Source organism: Culex quinquefasciatus, chromosome 1 (assembly GCF_015732765.1).
Source record: "Culex quinquefasciatus strain JHB chromosome 1, VPISU_Cqui_1.0_pri_paternal, whole genome shotgun sequence".
In the NCBI taxonomy this organism is placed as follows: domain Eukaryota; kingdom Metazoa; phylum Arthropoda; class Insecta; order Diptera; family Culicidae; genus Culex; species Culex quinquefasciatus.
Window position 1 is genome coordinate 103,426,600 of NC_051861.1, and position 25,087 is coordinate 103,451,686.

At 34.5% G+C, this 25,087-nt stretch overlaps 2 protein-coding genes across 2 annotated transcripts in view; one reads left to right on the forward strand and one right to left on the reverse strand.

Annotated features, from left to right (window-relative positions):
* LOC6049292 overlaps nt 1-25,087 on the forward strand; it is a 290,210-nt gene that overhangs the window by 23,214 nt on the left and 241,909 nt on the right. The gene's annotated exons all lie outside the window — the stretch shown is intronic.
* Nucleotides 1-25,087, reverse strand: part of LOC119770929 (uncharacterized protein MAL13P1.336-like) — a 36,433-nt gene that overhangs the window by 743 nt on the left and 10,603 nt on the right. Inside the window, exon 3 of the mRNA XM_038266468.1 lies at nt 5,865-6,663. Coding sequence (XP_038122396.1) covers nt 5,865-6,663 — 799 coding nt within the window. The remainder of the gene's footprint in view (nt 1-5,864; nt 6,664-25,087) is intronic.

Here is a 25,087-nt window from a genome sequence, read left to right on the forward strand (position 1 = left end):
TTTTATCGATGCTTAGATCTAATGTTTACAGACTTTCAAAATTCTGAAAAAAAAATTAAAACATGTTGAATTTTTAAAAAACATATTTGAGAAAAAAATCAATTCAAAAAAGTATATGGAAACACTGGCAACCCTGCTTAAATTTATGATTATTTCAGTTAAATTTTTAAATCTTTTCCTAGACAGAATGTTGACAATTTAGATGCAAATTACTTTGTGACACATCTTTTGTACTTTGTGAAAGGTATTTGGATGAACTTTCCGATGAGTCATAAATAGGGCTAGTGATTTTCACGGCAATAATTTTGGAATTACGTGGCATGCAAATTTAATAACATTGGATTTTCACGGCAATTTCACGGTACTTAAATTCTGCCTAAAAGTAACACAAAATGTGTGTTTGCAACAATGATTGTGTACAGGAAAATTACTTAAAAAATTGTAGTTGTTTAAGGTACAAAATTTAACCCCCTGACACAAAATATTCATGACAGTAAAATGATGAGCTCAATTTTGTGAAATTTTGCTGCATTTTGAATAACAAGATTTACGTTTCAGCAATCCTATTTTTACAGAGATATTAGAAACTATACTTCTTTAAATATCTTAAAACCCAAGATGCATTTCATAAGGGCGAAAGTCGAATATAAGGTCGGCAACAAGGGTACTGATTGCTCCAAAACGAGTCATTCACTCGCGACCTCAAATTGAAAGCGACACTGCTCTGACCGTTTTCTACCGTTAGTCGCTTCCACAGCAATCGTTACAGAATACTCTCTCTTTGCTCTCCCTCTAACTTTAAACAGGTAGTAAAGCGAATGGTTCAGAGAGACCGATTGCATTTTGTCGCTCAGTCGCTGAGTCGAAAAAGTTCGCGGTCGGCTTTGTTTTACTCAGTCATTAAACTGAGCAGTTCTCTACGAAATCGGTCTTTTTTCTTCAATTTTAGTTTTTGTATTTTTTTATTCGACTGAAACTTTTTTGGTGCCTTCGGTATGCCTAAAGAAGCCATTTTGCATCATTAGTTTGTCCATAAAATTTTCCATACTAATTTGACAGTGTCCATACAACAATGATGTATGAAAACTCAAAAATCTGTATCTTTTGAAGGAATTTTTTGATCGATTTGGTGTCTTGGGCAAAGTTGTAGGTATGGATACAGACTACACTGAAAAAAATGATACACTGTAACAAAAATTTGGTGATTTTTTATTTACCTTTTTATCACTAAAACCTGATTTGCAAAAAAACACTATTTTTAATTTTTTTATTTTTTGATATGTTTTAGGGGACATAAAATGCCAACTTTTCAGAAATTTCCAGAATGGGCAAAAAATCTTTGACCGAATTATGATTTTTTTAATCAATACTGATTTTTTTCAAAAAATCGAAATATTGGTCGCAAAAAAATTTCAACTTCATTTTTCGATGTAAAATTAAATTTGCAATCAAAAAGTATTTCAGTGAAATTAGTTGCTGAGATATTGCAATGCAAAGGTTTAAAAACAGGAAAATTGATGTTTTCTAAGTCTCACCCAAACAACCCACCATTTTTTATTGTCGATATCTCAGCAAGTAATGGTCCGATTTTCATTGTTAATATATGAAACAATTGTGAAATTTTCCGATCTTTTCGAAAAAAATATTTTTGGAATTTTCAAATCAAGACTAACATTTCAAAGAGCCAAACATTCAATATTACGCCTTTTTAAAATGTTAGTCTTGGTTTAAAAATTTTGAAAAAAATGTTTTCGAAAAGATCGATAGGTATAGGTACATCGCTGAAATTTTGAAGTTATCGCAGTTTTAGTGAAAAAAGTTGATTTTTTTGCCGATTTCGTCATTTTCCTGCTTTTGCGCGTGGCGCGTCGAAAAACTCATTTTTTATTTTCAAAAAATCATGTCTTGGAAACGTACGGTTCGACAGCGCCAATTTTTTGATATATTATGTGAAATTTTCCGAGGAATCCGATAAAAATATTTGCAGACATAGGCTCTTTGGTCCAGACACAGTCAAAACGCCATTTTGAGTTTTCATACGACTTTTTCAATAGTTGAGTTAGATTTTTGGAACTTCTTACTATTTTTCTCAAATAGACAAACTCATCACCTTTTTTTGCGTCTAAGACAGCTAAAATCGGATGAAATGGCTCGGAGATATGATTTTTCGAAAAAAAGTGGTTTTTGCAAAAAATGACGAAAATTGCCATTTTTCGAACCACTCTAGCACGATGTAGGTCACCCTAATGGCCTAACAAAAAAATACGGGTCTTATTATTTTGGCTTAGGAACCCTTAGAAAAAAATTGAGCCCGATCGGAGAACTTTTTTGAACGGTTTAGGCTCTTTTCAAATGGAATTGCTGTATAATTAACTTAATTGAACCAAATCTTGTCAGACTTTGACATTATTTACTGAAAACATATTTTTGATAATGTTTACGTTTGAAATTATAAGCACTAAAATTTCCATATTTTTCTTATTTGGGTGTCAATCCATGTGAAATGTTTTGTTTATTTTCACTAAATTAGAGTCTTCAATGTAAAATTCTTAAATTTTCATTAATTCTCTTTTTTCAGATCAATTGAATTTTAATTCTTAAACTTTGGATATCAAATAACGAGACATTTTATTTTAAATCTCACTTTAAGACACACAACTTCCATTTTTTTAAAATATTGTCGATTATAAAAATTCAACGAGATGAAAAAAAAAACCACTTTGGGCAACCCAGCATTTTCTTTGCAGCTCAATTTTGTCATTGTAAAATGCTATAAAGTGATGTGAGCACTCACTCAACCATTCGCGAGCAAACACGACTCGCTAGCTGTCAGCATCTTGGTCAGCGTCGCTTCACACAGCGACACAAATACTTCGAGAATTTGTCTTTGTCTTGAACAGAGTCAGAAAAAATATGCTCAGAGAGGACTCTCCTCTCTTTAACAAAATAGCAGTGTGGCGCTCTTTTGGCCTCAATTAGAATGTTGCGTAAAAAAACAAATATTAAAAATAATGTTGATAACATTGTTTTAAGCTATTTCTTAAATAATCAACGCAAAACCGATCGCAGACTATTTTCAGTCAGCTTTAAGCGACAAAGCGCACTTGTTCTCACGCTGTACGCTGTTTGACCCGATTGGAGTGAGAGAGAGGGCCAAAGAGAGAGATTTTTCAGTAGCGATTCAGTGTGGAAGTGACAAACGGTAGGAGAGAATCAGAGCAGTTTTGCGTAGCGTTCGATTTGTGCTCACGACTGAAAGGTCTGTTTTGAGCAATCAGGACTCTTGGATATAATGTGTGATCATGGTGGTGGTGACGACAATTGAAAAGAATTTAGTATTTCATATTAAAAATCCAATAATTTGCATTTTTTTTTGATAAATATAATAAAAAAAACATAATAAATGCAAATAAAAAACAGAGTAATTCCAAAACAATTTGTGTTAATTTGAACATTTTATATCAAAAACTAAAAACTAGTGGAGACTAATACTATGTTTTACTTCGTTATTCAAATTACTTTTTTAGATTGTTTTTGTATTGTATAAAAATACAGCATTTTGTGGAAATTCGAGACATTTAGGTCAGCAACACAAATTTAGTATAAATTTATAAAAAATGGAAATGTTTCAAACCCAAATTTCGAATTGAGCAACTCTCTACGAAATCGGTCTTTTTTAATTTTAATTTTTGTATTTTTCAATCTGACTGAATCTTTTTTGGTGCATTCAGTATGCCCAAAGAAGCCATTTTGTATCATTAGTTTTTCCATATAATTTTCCATACAAATTTGGTAGCTGTCCTTACAACAATGATAGATGAAAATTCAAACATCTGTATCTTTTGAAGGAAGTTTTTGATCGACTTGGTGTCTTCGGCAAAGTTGTAGGTTTGGATAAAGACTATATTGAAAAAAAATAATACACGTAAAACAATTGGTGATTTTTCATTTAATTTTTTAGCACTAAAATTAGATTTGCCAAAAAATACTAGTTTTATTCTTTTATTTTTTGATATGTTTTAGGGGACATAAAATGCCATTTTTTTCAGAAATTCCCAGGTTGTTCAAAAAATCTTTGACCGAGTGGTGAATTTTTGTATCAATACTGATTTTTTCAAAAAATCGAATGATTGGAAGCAAAAAATTTTCAAAAAATTAAAGTAGTGTTTTTTTGCAAATCAAATTTTAGTGAAAAAAAATAAATAAATAATCCCCAAATTTATCACCGTGTATCATTTTTTTCAGTGTAAAACTTATCCATACATACAACTTTGCCGAAGACACCAAGTCGATCAAAAAAATTCCTTCAAAAGATACAGATTTTTGAATTTTCATCTATCATTTTTGTATGGACAGCTGCCAAAATTGTATGAAAAATTATATGGACAAACTAATGATGCATAATGGCTTCTTTGGGCATACCGAATTACAAAAAAAATCGAATTACCGAAATCTGAAAGAAATACAAAATTATTAAAAAAATAGATAATAAAAAACTATTTGTAGAAAATCTTATAAGCTTGCGACATTATCAAAAATAGTTTACTTTGAAAATAAATTGTTCGAAATTTTTATTAAAAAAAATACTTTCATTATTAATTGCGATAACGATACAAGTATCGTTCCGTTGATCGATTGACACCTTGAACTTATTGCGTGTTTGCAGATAGCCAGCTGAAGCCAGGTTTTTGGAAAAGTCATATAACAGTGAGAAAAGCAACATTACCTCAAGTTGAATTCACCAGCAAACGCTTTCTCTATTGAATAATCTTAAACGCAATTCTCCAAGCATGCACGAAATCTCTCTCCAACCGGGATCAAGCATGGTGCCAGGCACTATCCGTCCCGTACACACCACCATCAGGATGAAGTCTCGAGACTTCAAGCTTCACAACCCCGGTCCTGATTTGACTTTCATATGGACAGCACCGGGCGAGAGAACCGGGGTCCTTGGCCGGCGAGTACTACAAACCCATACGCCACTTGCAGGCCAGGCACTGCTCATAAAGTGGAGCAGCAGCAGCAGCAGTGATGGCAGCCGTCCGGAGTCCGGAATTCCCTTCGCCCATAAAGCAGACGACTTTCGACTTACCGGGGTGGGCCAACCGGGCACGATGGCAAGGTGCCGGGGGTGGCGAATCATACGTCATAAAATTTAACGACCCTCTTTTTGCCTGCTAGGACTTCTTTTGATTTTCCGATGGCATGACTTTGAAAGGACTTTCGGAGTGCACGCTAAACAAAAATAAGGCAAAAAATAGTTTTTTTTAAATTCAACAAAAAAAAAAATGATTTAAAGAAACTTCACAATTTTGTTGACTTGAAATTGTGTTGAAAATGTTTTATGCAATTTTCAGCGTGTAAACCTAATACACTTGGCCCGCCAAGTCAACACTGATTTGGTCGCCAAATTGCGATTCAATCGAGATATGACACCGCCATGGCCATCCGAAGCGCCCGGGTGAAACACTTTCAATGGAGTGGAAAAATTTATGGCATTTCTGGTGAGGGAGGGGGGGTGGAGCTTTCACGAGCAAGATCTGCTGAAAGTTGGAAGAAATGTTCGAAATCCCGGAATGGCCTAGAACTGCTTTGAAGAGCTTTAAATTCGATGGATGTTTAACTATTCAACACGAGTTTGACCGGAAAGAATCGGGAACTTACGGCGAAAAGATGCAGGCAAGAATAGTGATTATTCGAGAAATGGTTGCTGGCATTGATGAAGTTCAGGAAGTTGCTGACAGCTTGGGCTACGAAAATCGGGTTTAATGTGCTTGAACCAGCGAATCGAAAATTTTGTAAAATTCTTTGATTTAAAACGATGCTCAAGTTGTTGAAATTGCAGAGGTCGTGTAGGTTGTTACAGATGCTTTTATTGAGGTTATTGTGGTTGTTTAGGTTATTGTGGTTGTTTAGGATGTTGAGGTTGTTGAGGGTTTTGAGGTTGTTGAGATGGTTGAGGTTGTTTAGGTTATTGAGGTTGTTGCGGCTATTGAGATTGTTGAGGTTGTTTTGGTTGTTGAGGTTATTCAGGTTGTTGAGGTTGTTGAGGGTTTTGAGGTTGTTGAGATGGTTGAGATTGTTGAGGTTGTTGAGGTTGTTAAGGTTGTTGAGGTTATTGAGCTTATTAAAGTTGTTGAGGTTATTCAAGTTGTTGAGGTTTTTGAGGTTGTTGAAATTGTTAAGATTGTAGAGGTTGTTGTGGTTGTTGAGGTTATTGAGGTTATTGAGGTAATTAAAGTTGTTGAGGTTGTTGAAATTGTTGCGGTTATTGAGATTGTTGAGGTTGTTTTGGTTCTTGCGGTTATTCAGGTTGTTGAGGTTGTTGAGGTTTTTTAGGTTGATTAGATGGTTGAGATTGTTGAGGTTTTTGAGGTTGTTGAGGTTATTGAAGTTGTTGAGGTTGTTTTGGTTGTTGAGGTTATTCAGGTTGTGTAGGTTGTTGAGGTTGTTGAGTTTATTGAGGTTATTGAGGTTATTGAAGTTGTTGAGGTTGTTGAGGTTGTTGAGGTTGTTGAAATTGTTGCGGTTATTGAGATTGTTGAGGTTGTTTTGGTTCTTGCGGTTATTCAGGTTGTTGAGGTTGTTGAGGTTTTTTAGGTTGATGAAATGGTTGAGATTGTTGAGGTTGTTGAGATTGTTAAGGTTGTTGAGGTTATTGAGCTTATTAAAGTTGTTGAGGTTATTCAAGTTGTTGAGGTTTTTGAGGTTGTTGAGGTTGTTGAAATTGTTAAGATTGTAGAGGTTGTTGTGGTTGTTGAGGTTATTGAGGTTATTGAGGTAATTAAAGTTGTTGAAATTGTTGAGGTTGTTGAGGTTATTGAGGTTTTTGAGGTTTTTGAGGTTGTTGAGGTTGTTGAGGTTGTTGAGGTTGTTGAGATTGTAGAGGTTGTTGAGGTTGTTGAGGTTGTTGAGGTTGTTGAAATTATTCTGGTTGTTGAGGTTATTGAGGTTATTGAAGTTATTCAAGTTGTTGAGGTTTTTCGGGTTGTTGAGGTTATTGAAGATGTTGAGATTATTCAGGTTGTTGAGGTTGTTGAGATAGTTCAGGCTGCTGAGGTTATTCAGGTAGTTGAGGTTATTGTAATTGTTGAGATTGTAGAGGTTGTTGAGGTTGTTGAGGTTATTGAGGTTATTGAAGTTGTTGAGGTTATTCAAGTTGTTGAGGTTATTCAAAGTGTTGAGGTTTTTGAGGTTATTCAGGTTGTTGTGGTTGTTGAAATTGTTGAGATTGTAGTGTAGAGGTTGATGAGGTTATTAAAGTTGTTGAGGATATTCAAGTTGTTGAAATTGTTGAGGCTATTGAGGCTATTGAGGTTATTGAGGTTATTGAAGTTGTTGAGGTTGTTGAGGTTTTTGCGGTTATGAGGATTGTTGAGGTTGTTTTGGTTGTAGAGGTTGTTGAGGTTATTGAGGTTATTGAAGATGTTTAGATTATTGAGGTTTTGAAGACTGTTGTGGTTTTTTAGCGGGTTGAGGTTGTTTAGGCTGTTGAGGTTGATAGGTTCATCGAGTTTGTTGAGTTCTTGAGTTTGTTAAGTTATCTCGATCCTTATTTGAAATTCATTACAAAAAACTGTTCCCCAACACCCTCCCTCCCCGCCAAAATTCCCACAACGCCCGTTATCACTCAAATTAGATCTCCGCTCAGGATAAACAATAAAAATTATGCCGCAAAAATTGCCTCATAAATGGTTTACTTGTTAAATCAAGATAAGCGGCAAGTTGGTAGCAGCACCAGTGTGGCATGTAGCCAGCAAATATTTTCCTCCCACAGGCCACCCGTCCCTGCTTCCGATTCGTTCCCTAAAAGCAGAGTAATGTGCCAGTAAAACAAGGCTCATAATCATCAAGTCAAGTCGTGGTATTTTTGCCCGAGTCACGAAGGCTTTTTGCCAAGTTTTTCGGGGTTGGGATTGTTGAGACTTACACACACACATGGTTCATTTATTTTTGTGTACATACCGGGGATTGGAACTACCAGGAGGGAAATTAGGTTACCACAAGGGAGGTTTTACTTTCCTTTTTTTTGGTTGGAACTCCATCGTTTACATCATCACAAGGTCGATTTATTGTTTTGAGGAAGTTTATTGGATTCTGCTTGTGACAGAAATGAGAAATTGAATTTCTTATATTTCGTCAAAATGGCTTCACAAGATTCTTTAAGCAACAATTTTCCAGCTGTGCTCACTTTGTTAGACGCTGCTCCTTTAGCAGGCCATCTGTTGGCGTTCTTGTGAACTTGTTGAGGGCAACATAGTTGGAAGTCCTCCGGGACGCTATCCCACAATTACATGGGACCATGCTGCACTTCAGTGCACCATTTGCACGCTGGCCACTTCTGCCGACTACGACGTTCACAGATGACATCCGATGTGGTGTGTGTGTGTGTGTGGAGCGGGCTCTTTTGATGGATGTTGGCCATTCGTTGTGGATGACGAGCTATGTGAAGTTATGGTCATCAGAATGAAGGCCTGCACGATGAGGAAGACATATTAGTAATGGCATTTTTCCGATGGACTTGGCGATGACTTAAGGTCCAAGTAGCAGTTGTTTTTTTAGACGGTATGTCCACGCATTCTTCCTCCCCTGTACATTCTGTGAAATGTGATCCATTCTCAGAATTCTCTCTGCGGTAAACACAACGAAGTAGGGCTGGCCGCTTTAATTTTTGTGATGCATTTTGGGGTATTCTCTGATGTACTGCGTTTGTGTTAGATTTGATTAGATTAGAAAAATGCTCAGGTTTTAAATTTGTAATTTGTATGAAAATTGTCCACGACAGGGGCGGTGGGTAGGAGGGTTTGAGAACTCCAAAAAAGTGTAGACGTGGTTTGTCGATGGTCCCTTACCAAAGAATTTTTTTTCATGTTTTTGTCCCTCTCTCCTTCAAATTTTTTTCACAAAAATCAGGGGTAAATCGATTGTAATATTTAAACAAATTTTGGTCAGCTGATTGCTAAAAAACGTAAAAAATCAGATTTTTTTTTTGTTTTGAAATACTTTTTTGGTTTCAAAATTTAAAAAATCAAGCTTGAATAATGTATTTTTTGACCTCCCTCGATCACTATTAGAACTGATGGACTAAAATTTAGATAATTATTTATTTATTTCATCTTCAAATTTTAGATCAACTTCCATTAGTTTCTTTAAACTTATTCCACTTTGGATTTTAAAATTTTGAGATTCATGCGACATTGTTTTTGGTTTCTTTTAACTTTTCCTATTTTTTTTTTTTGAATAAATTTTCATTTTCCATATTTATTTTGCTCAAGAAGTTGTGTTTTGTTTTAATTTATTTTATCCTTAAATTTTCTTATTTATTTTCAATTCGTGTATGTTTTTTTTTTCTATTTTTGCTGTAATTATCACTGTTTTTTTCAATTTTCTTTGAAATTCCTAAACTTTATATTGTTTTAAAATTTTGAGGTTCTTATGACAATTTTATATCTGTTTTGTTTTATTTGTTTATCTCTTTTCAAACTTCATGTACTGTATTTATTTTATTCAAGAAGTTGTGTTTCTTTCTAATTATTTTTTAACCTTCCTACGGTAGTGGGACTTTTTGAAAGTGAAATTTGCCATATTTTTTATATTTATATGCTACAGCCTTGAAGTTTTCTGAAATGCGAACAACCCTTAGAGCAGCGTCAATAAGAAAAGTTAGTTTAAAGCTATTGGGGTCCTTTTCTACCCCAAAATTTATAAAATCGCTAAAACAATCCAGATTATTTCCGGTTCTTAGCGTAGGGTGCCCCCTTTCCGAAACCGACCTGGAAAACCGGAAGTGGTCACCGGGAATCGGCTTCAACCGGAAAAAAGACCTTTTTGAGACCTCAACTTTAACGACCTGTATCTCCGGCAAAATTTCAACCAATTAGGACGTTCCGGGTTGCATACTTTGATCACAAATATTAATATTAGGGTCAGGTGCCCTACCACTTCCGGATAACCGGAACATCCGGAAAGTACATTTTTTACTGTTTTTCACGTATATACAATGCCATCACACTCATGATAGTTGAAACAGATCTATTAAACTTACTAAAAGCACTGAACACGACTGCCAAAACCACTCTGGAGTGTTACTGGCCACTTCCGGGAAACCTGGAACCGGTTCCCGGGTACCCAATCAACGGTCAACTTGACTTTTTTTTGGTGAAAACCCATCATTTTGCACATCAAACTTAATGAAATTGAAAGATACCTCAATCTACGGTCATGCCGTTTTTCACTGATCCATCCTGGCCAATCTGGAACCGGTTACCGGTGGCCCCTTGGGGACACTTCCGGAATATGAGAGGAACCCCATCATCCGACATATCAAACTTCATGAAATTGAAAGATACGTCAATCTACGGTCATGCCGTTGTTCGCTGGCTTATTCTGGTCAATCTGGAACCGGTTTCCGGTGGCACCTTGAGGACACTTCCGATGTGTAAGATATTTAAAAAAATATATTTTTTTCTCAAGTTCTGTTAGCTTTTGTTTTATTTTTGCTGGTATTTTTTTTTACAAATATTCACTATATTTCAACATTTTTTGAACATGCCAAACCTTATTATAGTTTTTTTTATTAGGCCGTTGCAAATATTTTGCAAAGTTTATGTCGCCCCCCTTCAAAATCGGTTCGAAAAATCAGGGGACAAAAAATATTTTTTCAAAAAACTTTAAAATTTTAAAGGAAATAGAAGGCTAACCAACTGAAAACCAATTGCAACAAACAAGAAATGCATTTTCCTGCGTTTTAAATAATATTTAGAATGTCTGGGATCGATCAAAAATATTTTCAATTTTTGTGGAATTCCAAGGTACAGCACCGCAAAAAGTTTTTTTTTCGGTGAAAAAAAAATCTCTTCAATATATTTTTAAAACTAATGATTGCAAAACAACTGGGCAGGTGTAAAATACACTTTAAAACATTTTTTTTTTCATTCAAATGTTGAGACCATGGCTTGTTATTTCATTTTTTTCTGTGATTTGTAACTTGCAACCGAGAAAAGATAGAAATTTGGTGTCAAAGGGACTTTTGTGTAAAATTAGGCGCCCAATTTGATGGCGTACTCAAAATTCCGAAAAAACGTATTTTTCATCAAAAAAAAGGCAAAAAATAGTTTTAAAATCGCTGCCATTTCCATTTACTCAACTGTCAAAAATCGTGAGACATGTCATTTTATGGGAAATTAAATGTACTTTTCGAATCCGAAATAATTTTTCATTTAAAAATAACGTGTTTTTTTTCTAACTTTGCAGGGTTACATTTTAGAGTGTAACAATGTTCTACAAAGTTATAGAGCAGATAAAACAAAAATTTTGATATGTAGGATTAAGGGGTTTGAATGTATTCTTCACGAGTTATCAGAATTTTACAAAAAAGTTTTTTGAAATAGTTATGATTTTGACCATTTTTGACCAGTTTTTCATATTTTTAACCCCTAAAACTCAATCGACTGCTTTTGAAAGTATTTTTTTCGGAAAATTCAGCTAATTTTGCATAAGAATGACCCCTTGGACGGTTGTTGTGACTCGTGCATTACGAGAATCAGATTTTTTTTTCAAAAAAAATATTTCTGAAATTAGTGAGTGTATCCGGTTTGTTTTTTTTTTCGAAAAATCCCCACATACAAGCAGTGTACAACGGAAAAAAACGGAATCGACGTAACACCTTATAATGTGGCCCTCTTAAACCTTGCGGTTTCGTCAACGGATCCACAGGCGTGTATCGTTCTTTTTGCGACAAGACTCCGCCTCCCGGGTCTCCTAAGTGTGAAGGTATGGGCACGGGGAGAGGGCACCGAATACCTATATTTACACTTAGAATTTTTTGCGTCCGCCCCGGGATTCGAACCGGCGACCTCTGGATTGTGAGTCCAGTGCGCGGTGCAAGCAGTGTACAAGCCACAACAATCGTCCAAGGGGTCATTCTTATGCAAAATTAACTGAACATTCCGAAAATAATACTTTCAAAAGCACACGATTGAGTTTTGGGGCTAAAAATTCAAAAAAACTGGTCAAAAATGGTCAAAATCATAACTTTTTCAGAAAACTTTTTTGTAAAATTTTGATAACTCGTGAAGAATACATGCAAACCCCTTAAGTCTACATATCAAAATTTTTGTTTTTATCTGCTCTACAATTTTGTAGAACATTGTTACACTCTAAAATGTAACTCTGCAAAGTTAGAAAAACACGTAATTTTAAAATGAAAAATTATTTCTGATTCGAAAAGAACATTAAATTTTCCATAAAATGACATGTCTCACGATTTTAGACAGTTGAGTAACGGAAAATGGCAACGATTTTAAAACTATTTGTTAACTTTTTTTAATGAAAAATACGTTTTTTCCTAATTTTGAGTACGCCATCAAATCGAGCGTCTAATTTTACATAAAAGTCCCTTTGACACCAAATTTCTATCTTTTCACAGTTGCGAGCTACAAATCACTGAAAAACGTGTCTTACTAAAATACCAGAAAAATGAAAGGGGTCGTACCGCCCTACCGTCACAAAATATCGAAAAATGGACCTCGGATACGTGATCAGGAACCAAAATAACCCACTTGATTACCCACTTGATTTTTTCCCTTTATTCAATCTGAATCAATGTCGGAATTTTCATCAAAATGTAATACTCAATTTTCATCTGAACTCTAACTAATTTTCAGTTCAGTTTCCAGTCGCAGCTTCCTTTTCGAATCAGCTAATTGAATCAAACTGGGACAAACGAAGAATAAGATATGTCATACATTATCATTTCACTGGCAATCAGCTGAACAATGTCAATCGCAGGACAAAAAAAGAGAGGGAAATCATCAATCATCCGGAGAGGAAAACTAAATGTGCACTATTATTCAAATTTCATTTCACCACACAATGGAAATGGGAATCGCTGCAAAGGAAGGATCTAGGGTAAAATGAGCAATTGTGACCATTTTCCTGATTTGAGCAGCAGCAATTGTAGTTAAGTGATCAAACTTAGACTCTTCTACCCTAGAACTTGTGACAGCTGAAGGCAGAATCATCCCAAGTAGTAAAAAATACAGAAAAATCTCCCCGCTCTATCCGGTACGATGCTCGTCGTCAGCGTCGTCATAAATCATGTGACATCTATATTTTTGTCCCCCCCCCCCAAAAACAACCCTGTGTCCTGTGTCCCGAGGACTTGCGAATACAACGTCCCTGGAAGCAATACATCTTTTTCACAGCGAACCAACCAACTTCTAGCCGGGCGAACCAGCAGCTTATTTAAAACACCGCCAGGCGGCAACACTGAGCGACGAGTTTCACCACACAAGTCCAGTTTGCTTGAGGGAGTGAAAAAGAGATGGAGCACATGTAGTGTCTGATGGCTAGTGATTTATGCGATTTGATTTCTGAGCTCGCCTTGTTCGGGATAAGGACTTCGTGGGGACATCGTGGGTGTGACATTGTCCAGTTGGGCGGAAAATGCAAGTGACTATAGGGGCTGGGGTTGCCTGAAATTCTAGTTAAAACAATCCTTATTTGCTGCTGACATTTATATCCGGACGCAACTCTCTGCACTTAAAAAAATCAAATTAAAAATTAAGTGCGTAAATATTCACTTTTAAAAAATCTTTAAAAAAATAAATTTGCGAAAAAAAATCTGACATTTTCAACTGGTACCAATATAACAAGATGGCACTAACTGGCAACACTGCCTCTTCTCGTTTTCCACTAGACATCAAACATATCGTTTTTAGGACCCTCTGGGCTTTCCTCGCCAAGTTTCTCAGTAGGGGTGTGTGTGCGAAAGCGAGTAATGGGTTGGAATAGAGTTTCCTGTCCTCACTTTGAGAAAATTCCGCTGGTGTAAGCGAATAAATTTGCGAAATTTCAAAGTTATTCGAAGCAAAGGTTATTTTAAACGGGAAAATGGCATTTTTGATGTCGATTTTAATTTTTGCCTTGTTTGTATGGGGATATCTTAAAGTTTGTGGTTTTCTGTTTCTGCATTTATTTTATTTTAAAGTTTTGTTTATATATTTAGACAGTGTCTGTTTACAAAAGAGTCTCACCCAGTAATAAATTGTGTAAATTTGGAAGGTGTTATTTTATCATTACCAGGGTGAGTTTTGAAAAATTCTGAAGATCCACCGTGACCTCCGACACTAATTTTCGTTTTTCTCCAAATTGAAACAAAATTTCGTTTATTTTTAATTTAGAGCACCGTTGCAAAAAAAGCTTTTTTTATCCAATGGCTCTTATGTCTTTTTGTAAACTAATTCGAGATTTACTTTAATTTAGACTGAAAAAGCGGTCATTACAGATTTTCAGAGGTAAAATTACATTTTTTTTTCTGACATAAAAGATGAACCCTTTCCCAGATGGAATATTACTATGATTTTTTTTTCTGTGAATGTCATGCGTAAAGAATCAATGGAAATTTGTACTACCGTGATTTTTTTATTTCTCTTTTATTTTTATTCAGTTTTTTTGGTATTAAATTGATATTACCGTTAACCGGGTGACTTTGATAGGATTTCAATTTGTTTTTTAAATATTTTCCAACAGGTAGGGTTTTTCTCAAGATTATTATTTTTAAAACATGTACTGGGGTAGACCACACAAAGTCCATACACAATTTTGGCAAGAAAGTTTTTTTTAATAATGTTTAGAAAAATAGTTTCGTTAATAATTCTTTGTTTAAATTCCGGGGTGACTTTAATAGTCATAGTTTTTCTTGTTAAAATCATATATAAGATGTTCAAACTTTATTTGTACGTTAAATGTACCATCACTAAAGTAGCTGATATAGTTTTTAACTCGTTTTGTTTACAAAATTATTGATTTATATCGCATTTTATACTGAATTCGAAGCATGAATCACAAGTTTTCACATTTTACATGAAATTTGTTCAACTGAAATTGCCTATAAATTTGGAGATTTTTTAAAATTGTGTTTCAAAAACACATTTATTATTTATAAACTTATTTAACCTTCTCCTACTGGAAAATTGTCCAATGAATCCGAAAATGCATACCGTTTACCGATTCAAAATCATGTTCATTGAAAAAATCATGACACGTTGAGAAGTTTAAAATAATGACTTTCATCAACATTTTCTTAACTATAGTAAAATAACTTTTTAAACTTTTCAAAATTTTATAAAAAGTTTTTCTTGAGGTACTTTGAACACTTCTCTACCACGGTCAGTATGATGCTAAACCGTTCAGTACGAATTTTAATTAAACTCTTCATTTTGCGGATAAATCGCGAACTTATCAAAGTCACCCCGTTTTACGGTACTTTCATCTTATATACACAATTCCCTGCGTTTATAATTGAATTTCTTTTATTTTATCAGAATCATTGGCTATTCCATTTCAATTCTATTTTTTTCAAATTCAATTCAATCTTTTTTCAAATAATTATATTTGAAGCATTTTGAATGTATAACGAGAATAAAAAAAAGGTACAGAAAAAAAGCTTGAATTGCATAAAACAAGAAATTTTTAAAGATTTTTCAAGAATTTATATTTTGCTTCAGTCGACATTTTTCAATGTTTTTTTAAATGTTTTGTTTAATTTTTTCTCCGGTTTTGATTCAAATCACCTTAAATGATTTATTTTAGTTTATTTTTTACACGCATTTCTTTTCCAATATTCTTTTAATAATATAAATTGATTTTCTCTTTTTACATTTTTCATTTCATATGATTTAAAATATGTTATGATTCTGTTTTGTAATTGAATATTTTTCTATTATTGTTTTTATTTCTGTTCTATTGTTTGGTCATCTTTTGAAAATAATGAATCAGTTTTATCAGACAGAATATTTACACTGAACCGGGCTCTCGAGTATCTCTTCATTTTGTTTGGTTTGTTTTCCTTTTCATTTTATTTAGTGTGGTATTTGTTTGAAAAGAAATAATAAGCTTTAGATTGTTTTTCTTCATTTTTTATTTTTCGATTTCTGAAGTTTTTTTTAAAAGGTCCAATATCCCAAATTTCCAGTTTTTGCGTTTTGGGTGTTTTTGAAACCGCCTTGAGTCAGGGGTATCAAAAAACACCCATAATTCATAAACTAAAAATTTGGTTTATTGGACCTTTTCAAAAAAAAACTCCAGATTTAAAAAAAAATGTTTAAATCTAGTTAACCTAGGTCATAAGTTTTATTAACAAAATACATAAAAATTTTAGGTAAAATTGCTCAAAAGTCAGAATGTGGCCTTAAATTCGTTAAAACTAGTTTTGTTTTTTTTAAATTATCGATTATTGCATTTGAAACTGAATTATAGGGCGTCCAATTTTCCCGGGTTTTGAATTTCCCGGGAAACGGGAGAAATTTTTGGAGCAGTCATAAAATCTTTGTTTTGATAATATTTTATACTTTTGCAAACCTGAAATTAAAGACTTAGCTCAATAATAATAGTTGGTGAAAATCTACACTTCAATCTTAACAAGGACGACAGTTTTTAAATAACTTAAAAGAAATTAAAGATGATTTTTTTCAGGATTTGAAAAAAAAAAACTTCAAATTTCATTTTTAATTTGATTCAAATTGTTCTTTAAAAAAACTTTTTTTCATAAAATTATTTTTATTAGGTCATTTTCGGTACTGAAACCTGGTTTGGACCGAGTCGGTCTTTGTAATTACATTTTTCTTAAAGCTAAAAGTAATTACAGAGATTTCAAAAAAAAATCTGTAGAAATAAAATGATACCAGTCAATGTAAAATTGAAGATAAGTTTTGAATGTCTTATTTTATATAAAACATTTTTTACTAATTATCATTAAGTTAGTTGGGCCAGCTGAGGAAAATCAGAAAAAAGGTGAAAAGGTACAGGAGATTTCAGAGCAATAAATTTGGAAATCGGTGTACTAACTGTTTTGATTCCGGTGTTTGATGAAAAATAATTAAAAATTATATTTTTTTTTTTAATTTGAAATCCTAAATATAAATATTAGGGTGGGTACGTTTTTCAAAAAGTTCTCGGATCAAGTTTTAGTATGGTTCCCCTTGTAGGGCATGGCCATAGGGACTTTCATGCCAAATATCAGCTTATTTGATTGTAAACTGGCTGCGCGCATCGAAGTTAAAGTTTACATGGGAATTACTATGGGAAATTGGAACTTTTTGTTCAAACGCTCCTACAGGCCTGGGAAAATCACGCGCCAACTTCTGGTATGGTCAGGCCTATGGGGAATGGTCTGGAGAACACTTTTCCCAAAGAGAGCATATGGATTCGTTGTCCCTAGTCCTGGCGTATCGGCAAACAATCCGATGTCTCCGGAATCAACGGTTTTCCCTCAAAAAGCATCAAATTTTCCTTAGCATGCTATGAAAGCTTGATGAACACCGCGACGCCTTATGTCAGACAGCTACCACGTGGGTGAGAAACGGCTGGAATATTTAATTGCAAACCTTCTTTTAACTAGAAAATGATCATTTCGAGTAATCCTGATTTTATTTAGTCGAATTCAGAATCTTTGCATAGCGAATTTGTATTTTTTTGAAAATATTTCAAGCACGTGGTACCTGCCTGACGTATGGCGTCGCGATGTTCATCAAGCTTTCATAGCATGCTAAGGAAAATTTGATGCTTTTTGAGGGAAAACCTATGATTCCGGAGACATCGGATATTTTGTCGTTGCGCCAGGTCTAGGGACAACGAATCCATATGCTCTCTTCGGGAAAAGTGTTCTCCAGACCATTCCCCATAGGCCTGACCATACCAGAAGTTGGCGCGTGATTTTCCCAGGCCTGTAGGAGCGTTTGAACAAAAAGTTCCAATTTCCCATAGTAATTCCCATGTAAACTTTAACCTCGATGCGCGCAGCCAGTTTACAACCAAATAAGCTGATATTTGGCATGAAAGTCCCTATGGGCATGCCCTACAAGGGGAACCATACTAAAACTTGATCCGAGAACTTTTTGAAAAACGTACCCACCCTAATAAATATAATACACAGTCTTTTAAAAAAAACATATAATAAAATAGAAAATATTCAAAGCGCCAGGCATTTTGTGGATCAGTGAGCTAAAATTTAAACCATTTTCCCTAATAAGCCAAATTTAAGCTGATATATGCCGAATACAAATTTTAATTCTTTAAAATTCGGATTGATTACTATGTATTCAACTGTTCATCTATTTCTACAACCAAATTGATTTTTTTTTTCAATTTCGGGAATTCCCGGGACAAATTACGAAAATTCCCGGGATTCGGGAATTCCCGGTTTTGGAAAGATCCCGGGATTTTTGTCCCGGGAATTCCCGGGTTGGACGCACTACTGAATTAGAAGCAAAAATCAAATGTTTTCACGTTTTATATGAAATTTGTTCAACTTAAAATGCCTTTGAAATTTATTAATGATATTAATGATTTTATCAATGTTTCAGAAAATCCTAATATTTATTATTTACAAACTTGTTTTACCTGCTTCTAGTGGAAAATGCCCAAAGAATCCGAAAATGCATTCCGATTCCGATTCGTTGAGAAAAATATGACACTTTGAGAAGACTTAAATAATGATATTCATTAACATTTTCTTAATAATAGTTGACTAATTTTTTAAACTTTTAAAAATTTTATGAATAGTTCTTCTTGAGGTACTGAGAACACTTCTATACCACGGTCAGTATGATTTCAATACCATTTCGTACGTATTCAATTTGTACTCTTCATTTTGCGGAAAAATCTCAAACCTATCAAAGTCACCCCGTTTTACGGCATTGTTAATGTTTCAAAGACAATTGCAAATACAATTGAAATATTTACACTGAAATAAACTTTCGGATATATTTTTTCGTTTCATTTGTTGTTCATTTCTTTTAATTTCTAATTAAAAAAAAGTTCAGCTTCAAATATATTTTTTTATTTTTAAATTTATTCTGAAAATTCCAATTTTCTAAAATATTCTCATGCTTTTTAGTGATTCAATAAAAATTTAAAAATATTAGATAATGCATAAGTTACAAAAAGAAGATTTTTTCAGCACGAGTTGTACATTTATCCAACGAGGTTTTCCGTTTTAATTCGTGTTTAGTAATTGTGATATCTTTTTTCCAAATATTTTCAAATGCTTCAATATATTGTACATTTCTATAAAGTATTTCAAAAAATTTCTGCCAAAGTTGCTTTTTCGTTGAAAGATATTCATTCAAATCGTCGCCATCGTGCTAACTTGTCGTACGTGCATTTTGGGCCAAATTGTGTTAAGAACGCCATTTTGTGCAGCTCACAATGCCTCACCTTTTGACCTTCACAGATCCCCAAAATTCGATTTCAATCCTGAGATATTCAACAAAAACTGAAAAAACTCCGTGCATTTTTGTCACTTTACATATGAAAGTAGTTTCAATCTTGTCGTGCTATCTTGTCACTCCATGAAAATTGATGTAAGTGCGACAAAAAACCAAAGGGATTTCAGGCGAGGAAAGTCAGGATGCGTTTGTCGCACGTACAAGCTAGACTACCGTAAACATTTGTTATTATAACTCGGGACTCCAGCAACCAACTTCAACCAAACTTTGGGACAATGCACAGAATGGGGAGCCAAACAAAACGTGTTTGTTATTGTTTACATTGCGTGCTTTCGTTTTTGTTTATTCAAGGTCAAACATTAAAACGCGTTTTTCTCGGAACGTCAAAATGGCGGGTGCGACATGATAGCACGACGACGTCGAAATGGAAATTGTGGAGTTGTAAGCAACTGTCTGCAAGGAGGACTACAAAATAAACCCCAACCACCCAATTTCGCTGTTTCGCCCCCTCAATAAAATTGTGCTGAATTTATGTGGGAATGCATTTCTTTGGCGAAATTACTTTTGCTAGCTCAAAAGGATGCAACCGAAATGCGGCGAGTTGTGCATCTGTTGCAAAATTTCCCCTTTAGCAGTTTGCAATAAAATCTCCGCTCGCATCATTATTTCCAACCAAGGATTTTCCATTTTTCAAAGCTCCTTACCAAAACGAGGAAAAAAATCTGGAGGAAGAAGGGTGGCAACTTTTGGGAAATAACGGAAATTACGACTAACGGCCAAAGTTTGCACATTAAGCAGAAGGTTAACTAGGGTTGTGGAGGTGGGTGGTGAACGTTCGGTATCAATTTGTTCCGATTCTGGGCACGGCCCCCGGGGAAAGATGGATTGGTGTTTAAAGTATTTCAGAGTATTAAGAAGAAGCGTTGAAATTACGATAATGAGCGAAAGTTATCGGTGACCGTCCATTACGGAACTGATCAGCCGGAAACGAAGCTGGATATTTTTGCAAAAAGTTAAGATTGATTTGGAATGGATGTGCTATCTGCACTGACTGATTGTTGATTTTTTATAACATTTTTCTTTATTAATTTACTGCTATAAAAAAATAGCAAATAAACCATAATATTTAATTTTAGGTTATATTCTTTCAATTTTTTTTAAAAATCATATGCAAATAAAAATGAAATATTAATGTAAATCTTCGTCTTTTCCAGGTACGTTAAAATTATGCTTTCGATGTAAGTACAAAAGCTTATTTTCTACATTTTTAAACCCATCAATTTTGCAATCCCCAATTCCAGCTCAACAATTCTACCCTTCCTGTCCTGATCCGTTTAATCAAAATTCCATTTACATTTAATGGATTCGCCCGTAATCCTTTAACTTTAAACCCCACCAACAACGGTCACCAACCCGAACCAGAAGCCAATACGCCAGATTGATTTCCCTATCCCGTTATTTTTTTTCTCGTCCTGATCCTTCCGGGTCTGAAATCCGGCTACTTAAACGACTGAAACCAGCTGTGGATTCGACCATCCAGAAACAAAAAAAGGAAACGTTACGAAAACCTTTTGTTTTCCTCTGAAATTAGGACCAAAAAAGGCAAATCAATCGTTGGACTTTTTGAAAAACGAAATCTTGAAAAGTGTGACTGAACAAACTGAAAAAAAAGTTAAAAATAAATAATAACAGAGCCGAGGGAAAACAAAAACGAAAAAAAAGGCTGCCCATTTTTCCTCTCACCGTGAATAGCTTATTATTGTGCGATATTCCCCCGGCTGAAAGCTCCGACCCCGGTTCGGTGCACTTTTTTTTCTTATTTTCTTTGTTGTTCCTTCAAGAAAAGCCAAAGAAAAGCGTTTTTCACAGGCATGGGCGAAAAGTTTTCTCAGTTTGTGGAGGGCCCACTTTAAGGCTTCAATAATGATGCGATATTATTTGAGAAAAAAAAAGAAAGCAGAAAATTTTCAAGACCTTTTGTCAGACTAATTTTCCCGCTTTGTTTGCCCTCCACTCGTTGGCCTTTTTTTGAAATTCAAACTGCCCCCCTTCCAAAAAACTGGTCCTGGGCCGTCATTACTGCATTGTTATGGATTTCACTTGTCCGCGACGACACGTGTTGTTGTTTGCCTTCGTCATTATGTGTCGCCGGATTTTTTTTTGGAGAAGAAAAATGACTGGAAGCAGCACATTCTATATCAATATGGCGCCTACGTCGCTTTGCAAAATTATGGCTGGACCAGAGTGACTCAAGAACATCTGTCATTTTTTGAGTTTCAAAGCAAAACGAAGAGCTCATAGATCAACTTTTTCGAATAATTTCTTAAGTAAACCTTTTCTTAATTTAATTTCTTAATTAAACTTTTAAGAATAATTTCAGCTTAAGGGCCCCATTTCATGACCAAAATAAAGACCCCGACGAAATTGGTCAAAATTATACCATAGTTCTAGTCAATTTTAGCAAATTCCTTTAGGGGTATACCAAATATTTTAAAAAAATCAGCTTTCAAAATTCCAACTTTTTAGAATAATTTTAGCTAAGGGACCATCCATAAACCACGTGGACATTTTTTTGTGAATCTGTTACACCCCCCCCCCCCCCTCGTGAACAATTGTCCATACAAAAAAAAACTTTTTTGTATGGATCGTGGACAATCGCCATCGCCATCGTTGATCATGGCTGTTCATGGTCACCCGCGACAGACACGGACGACGAACAAAGAGAAACGCATAAAGTAACTTTTTCAAAACTTTTTTTTTCGTAAAATCACGATAACTCGTGATGTTTTTGAGCAAACTCCTTATGTCTATATATTAATTTTTTGTAATTGTCTACTCTACAACTTTGTAGAACATTGTTACACTCTAAAAAATAACCCTGCAAAGTTAGAAAAAAACATGAAATTTTAAAATGAAAAATTTTGATCTAAATGAAAAAAATACCCTTCTGGGTCAATGTAGATTTGAAAAGAACATTAAATTTCCCATTAAATGACACGTTCCAAAATTTTTAACAGTCAAGTAACGGAAAATGGGAGAATTTTTAAAACTTTTTTAGTGTTTTTTTTCGATGAAAAATACATTTTTTTCAAAATTCTGAGTACGCCATCAAATCGGGCGTCTAATGTTACATAAAAGTCCCTTTGACACCAAATTTCTATCTCATCACCGTTTCAGGCTGCAAATTATTGAAAACACTTCTTTTTTCACATGTTCAAAAATGGAAGGGGTCGTACCACCCCTCCGTCACGACATATCAAAAAACAAATGTTACCCCTTAGGACAAAGTTTCACGCAAATCGAAGAGGGGTCGGGGCAACTTATTCCGATTTCGTGTGAGTTGGTAGAGAATTACCCCTAGGTATAAGTTGTTTTTTTTTTAAATTTTTTGTTATTTTTTAACATTTCTGTTTATTCAAAATAATAGAAAACCCAAAATGGCAGTTTTTTAACCGATATTGTTGAATTTATTGTTTCAGGGATTTGAAAAAAAGTACTTGTGTTTTCAACAAAATTTTTAAAGTTTTGTTTCTGTAATGGTGGCATGTAAACTGAACAATTTATGTCACGGTGTAATTTTATCTTTAAATCAATTGTGGCTAATGCAAAAACATTAAGAGCCAGAACTTCAACATTTCATTGAAAAAATGTAAGAAAATGTTTTAAGCGTCCATAAAGTTAAACGGCAATCATTATTTTCAAAAAAAATAAAGTTTCGACTTTAAATATTTTTAGCGAAAAAATATTTATTCATCCAAATTCATTTATTGAAAACAATTTGAATTTTAATGAATTTTGGATGAATAAATGTTTTTCGCTAAAAATATTTTTAGTCGAAACTTAATTTTTTTTTTTAAATAATGATTGCCGTTTAACTTTAAAGAATTTTGATCAAATAATTCTAAACGCTGAGGAATGCATTTTTAAATGATTTCAGATTCCACTTAAATTTCCATTGATTTTTTGAAGTTTTTATAAAAATATTTTGCTTCTGGTTTTTCGAGATAAATTTTTATCGATGGGGGAGGGAAAAGGTAAGTCGACAAAAGAACGTTTAATAATTATTTCCATAAATGTTTGATTACAGTTTTGATGATATTTACAACACGGAGAAAAAAGAGTTCCCAAAATCGTGAAAACCCGTTCATGAAATTGGGAACCACGAACAAAGTGTTCAAATTTCATGGTATGTTTTTGAAAATCGTACCATGGCATTTGAACACTTTGTTCGTGGTTCTCAATTTCATGAACGGATGATCACGATTTTGGGAAATCTGTTTTCTCCGTGTAGTTAGGCCGTTGCAAATATTTTTAAAAGTTTAGGCCCCCCACCCCCTTCAAAGTTGGCCTGAAAAATCAGGGGGCAAAAAAAATTTCGAAAAACTTCAAAATTTTAATGAAAATTAAAGTTTAACCAACTTAAAACCAGTTAAAATGCATTTCCCGCGTTTATAATCATATTTAGCATGTTTGAACTCCTTTGAAAATATTTTAAATTTTCATGAAATACCAATGTCCCACAAAACAAAAAAAATTGGGGAAAAAAATCTGTCAATGATTCGATATTTTCAAAACTAATAATTGGAAAGCAACTGTACGCCTGTTAAAAGCATTTTAAAACACTTTTTTCATCCAAATGTTGAAACCTAGGCTTGAAATTTCAATTTTTATATTTATTAATACAAAAAAGTGGGGATCTAACTGTTTTCTATTCAAAATTCTTTTTTTTACTGTGTACAGTCAAACTTCTTTTTACGTGAATTTTGGTTCTCGCGTAAAACAAATCGCGTAAAAAAAGTTCGCGCTATTTTGAATTGCTCGCGAAAAAAGAGTTTTCAGTATTTTTTAGTTTTATAAAGTATTATTTTTTTTAATAATAATAATGTAATTCCAGGTTATTCAAAATAGTTTCAGTGACCTACGCTGTATATTCTACAGCAGGTTGGGATGTTCTGGGTTATCCAAGAACTTCCGGAAGTAATGAACTGATTATCTACCTGTTCAACAAGGGTCTGTACCAGTGTATCCACCATCGTTATAATTGCAGGTAGCTTCCGTGACCTACGATGGTTACCTTGTGATCTGTTAGAATGTACGAGGTCATCCAGGAACTCCCGGATGTCATGGGCTGGATATCTACCTGATCAACGGGGGTCTGTATGGCTATATGAACCATCGGTATAGCTTCAGGTAAATTCCGTGAACCACGATGGACATTCTGTGGCATGTTTTGGGTCATCCAGGAACTCCTGGAAGTCCTGGCCTGAATATTTTCCTGATCAACGATTAAATGTACCATTGGAATTAGCATTCGCATTTGAGGAGGAGTTCCTGGATGTCTCAACATAATCTAACATGTCGCAAATTGTCCATCGTGGTCCACTGAAGCTACCTGCAGGTATACCGATGAATAATATAGCCATATAGACCCCCGGTGATCAGTTAGATATCCAGGCCATGACTTCCGGGAGTTCCTGGATGACCCAAAACAATCCAACATGCAGCAGAGTGTCCATCGTGGTCTACTGAAGCTACCTGAAGCTATACCGATGGTTAATATAGCCATATAGACTCCCGTTGATTTGGTAGATATTCAGGCCATGACTTCCGGGAGTTCCTGGATGACCCAAAACAATCCAACATGCAGCAGAGTGTCCATCGTGGTCTTCTGAAGCTACCTGAAGCTATACCGATGGTTAATATAGCCATATAGACTCCCGTTGATTTGGTAGATATCCAAGCCATGACTTCCGGGAGTTCCTGGATGACCATGTACATTCTAATAGATCGCAGAGAGTCCATCGTGGCTCACTGAAGCTACCTGAAGCTATATCGATGGTGAATACACCGGTACAAAC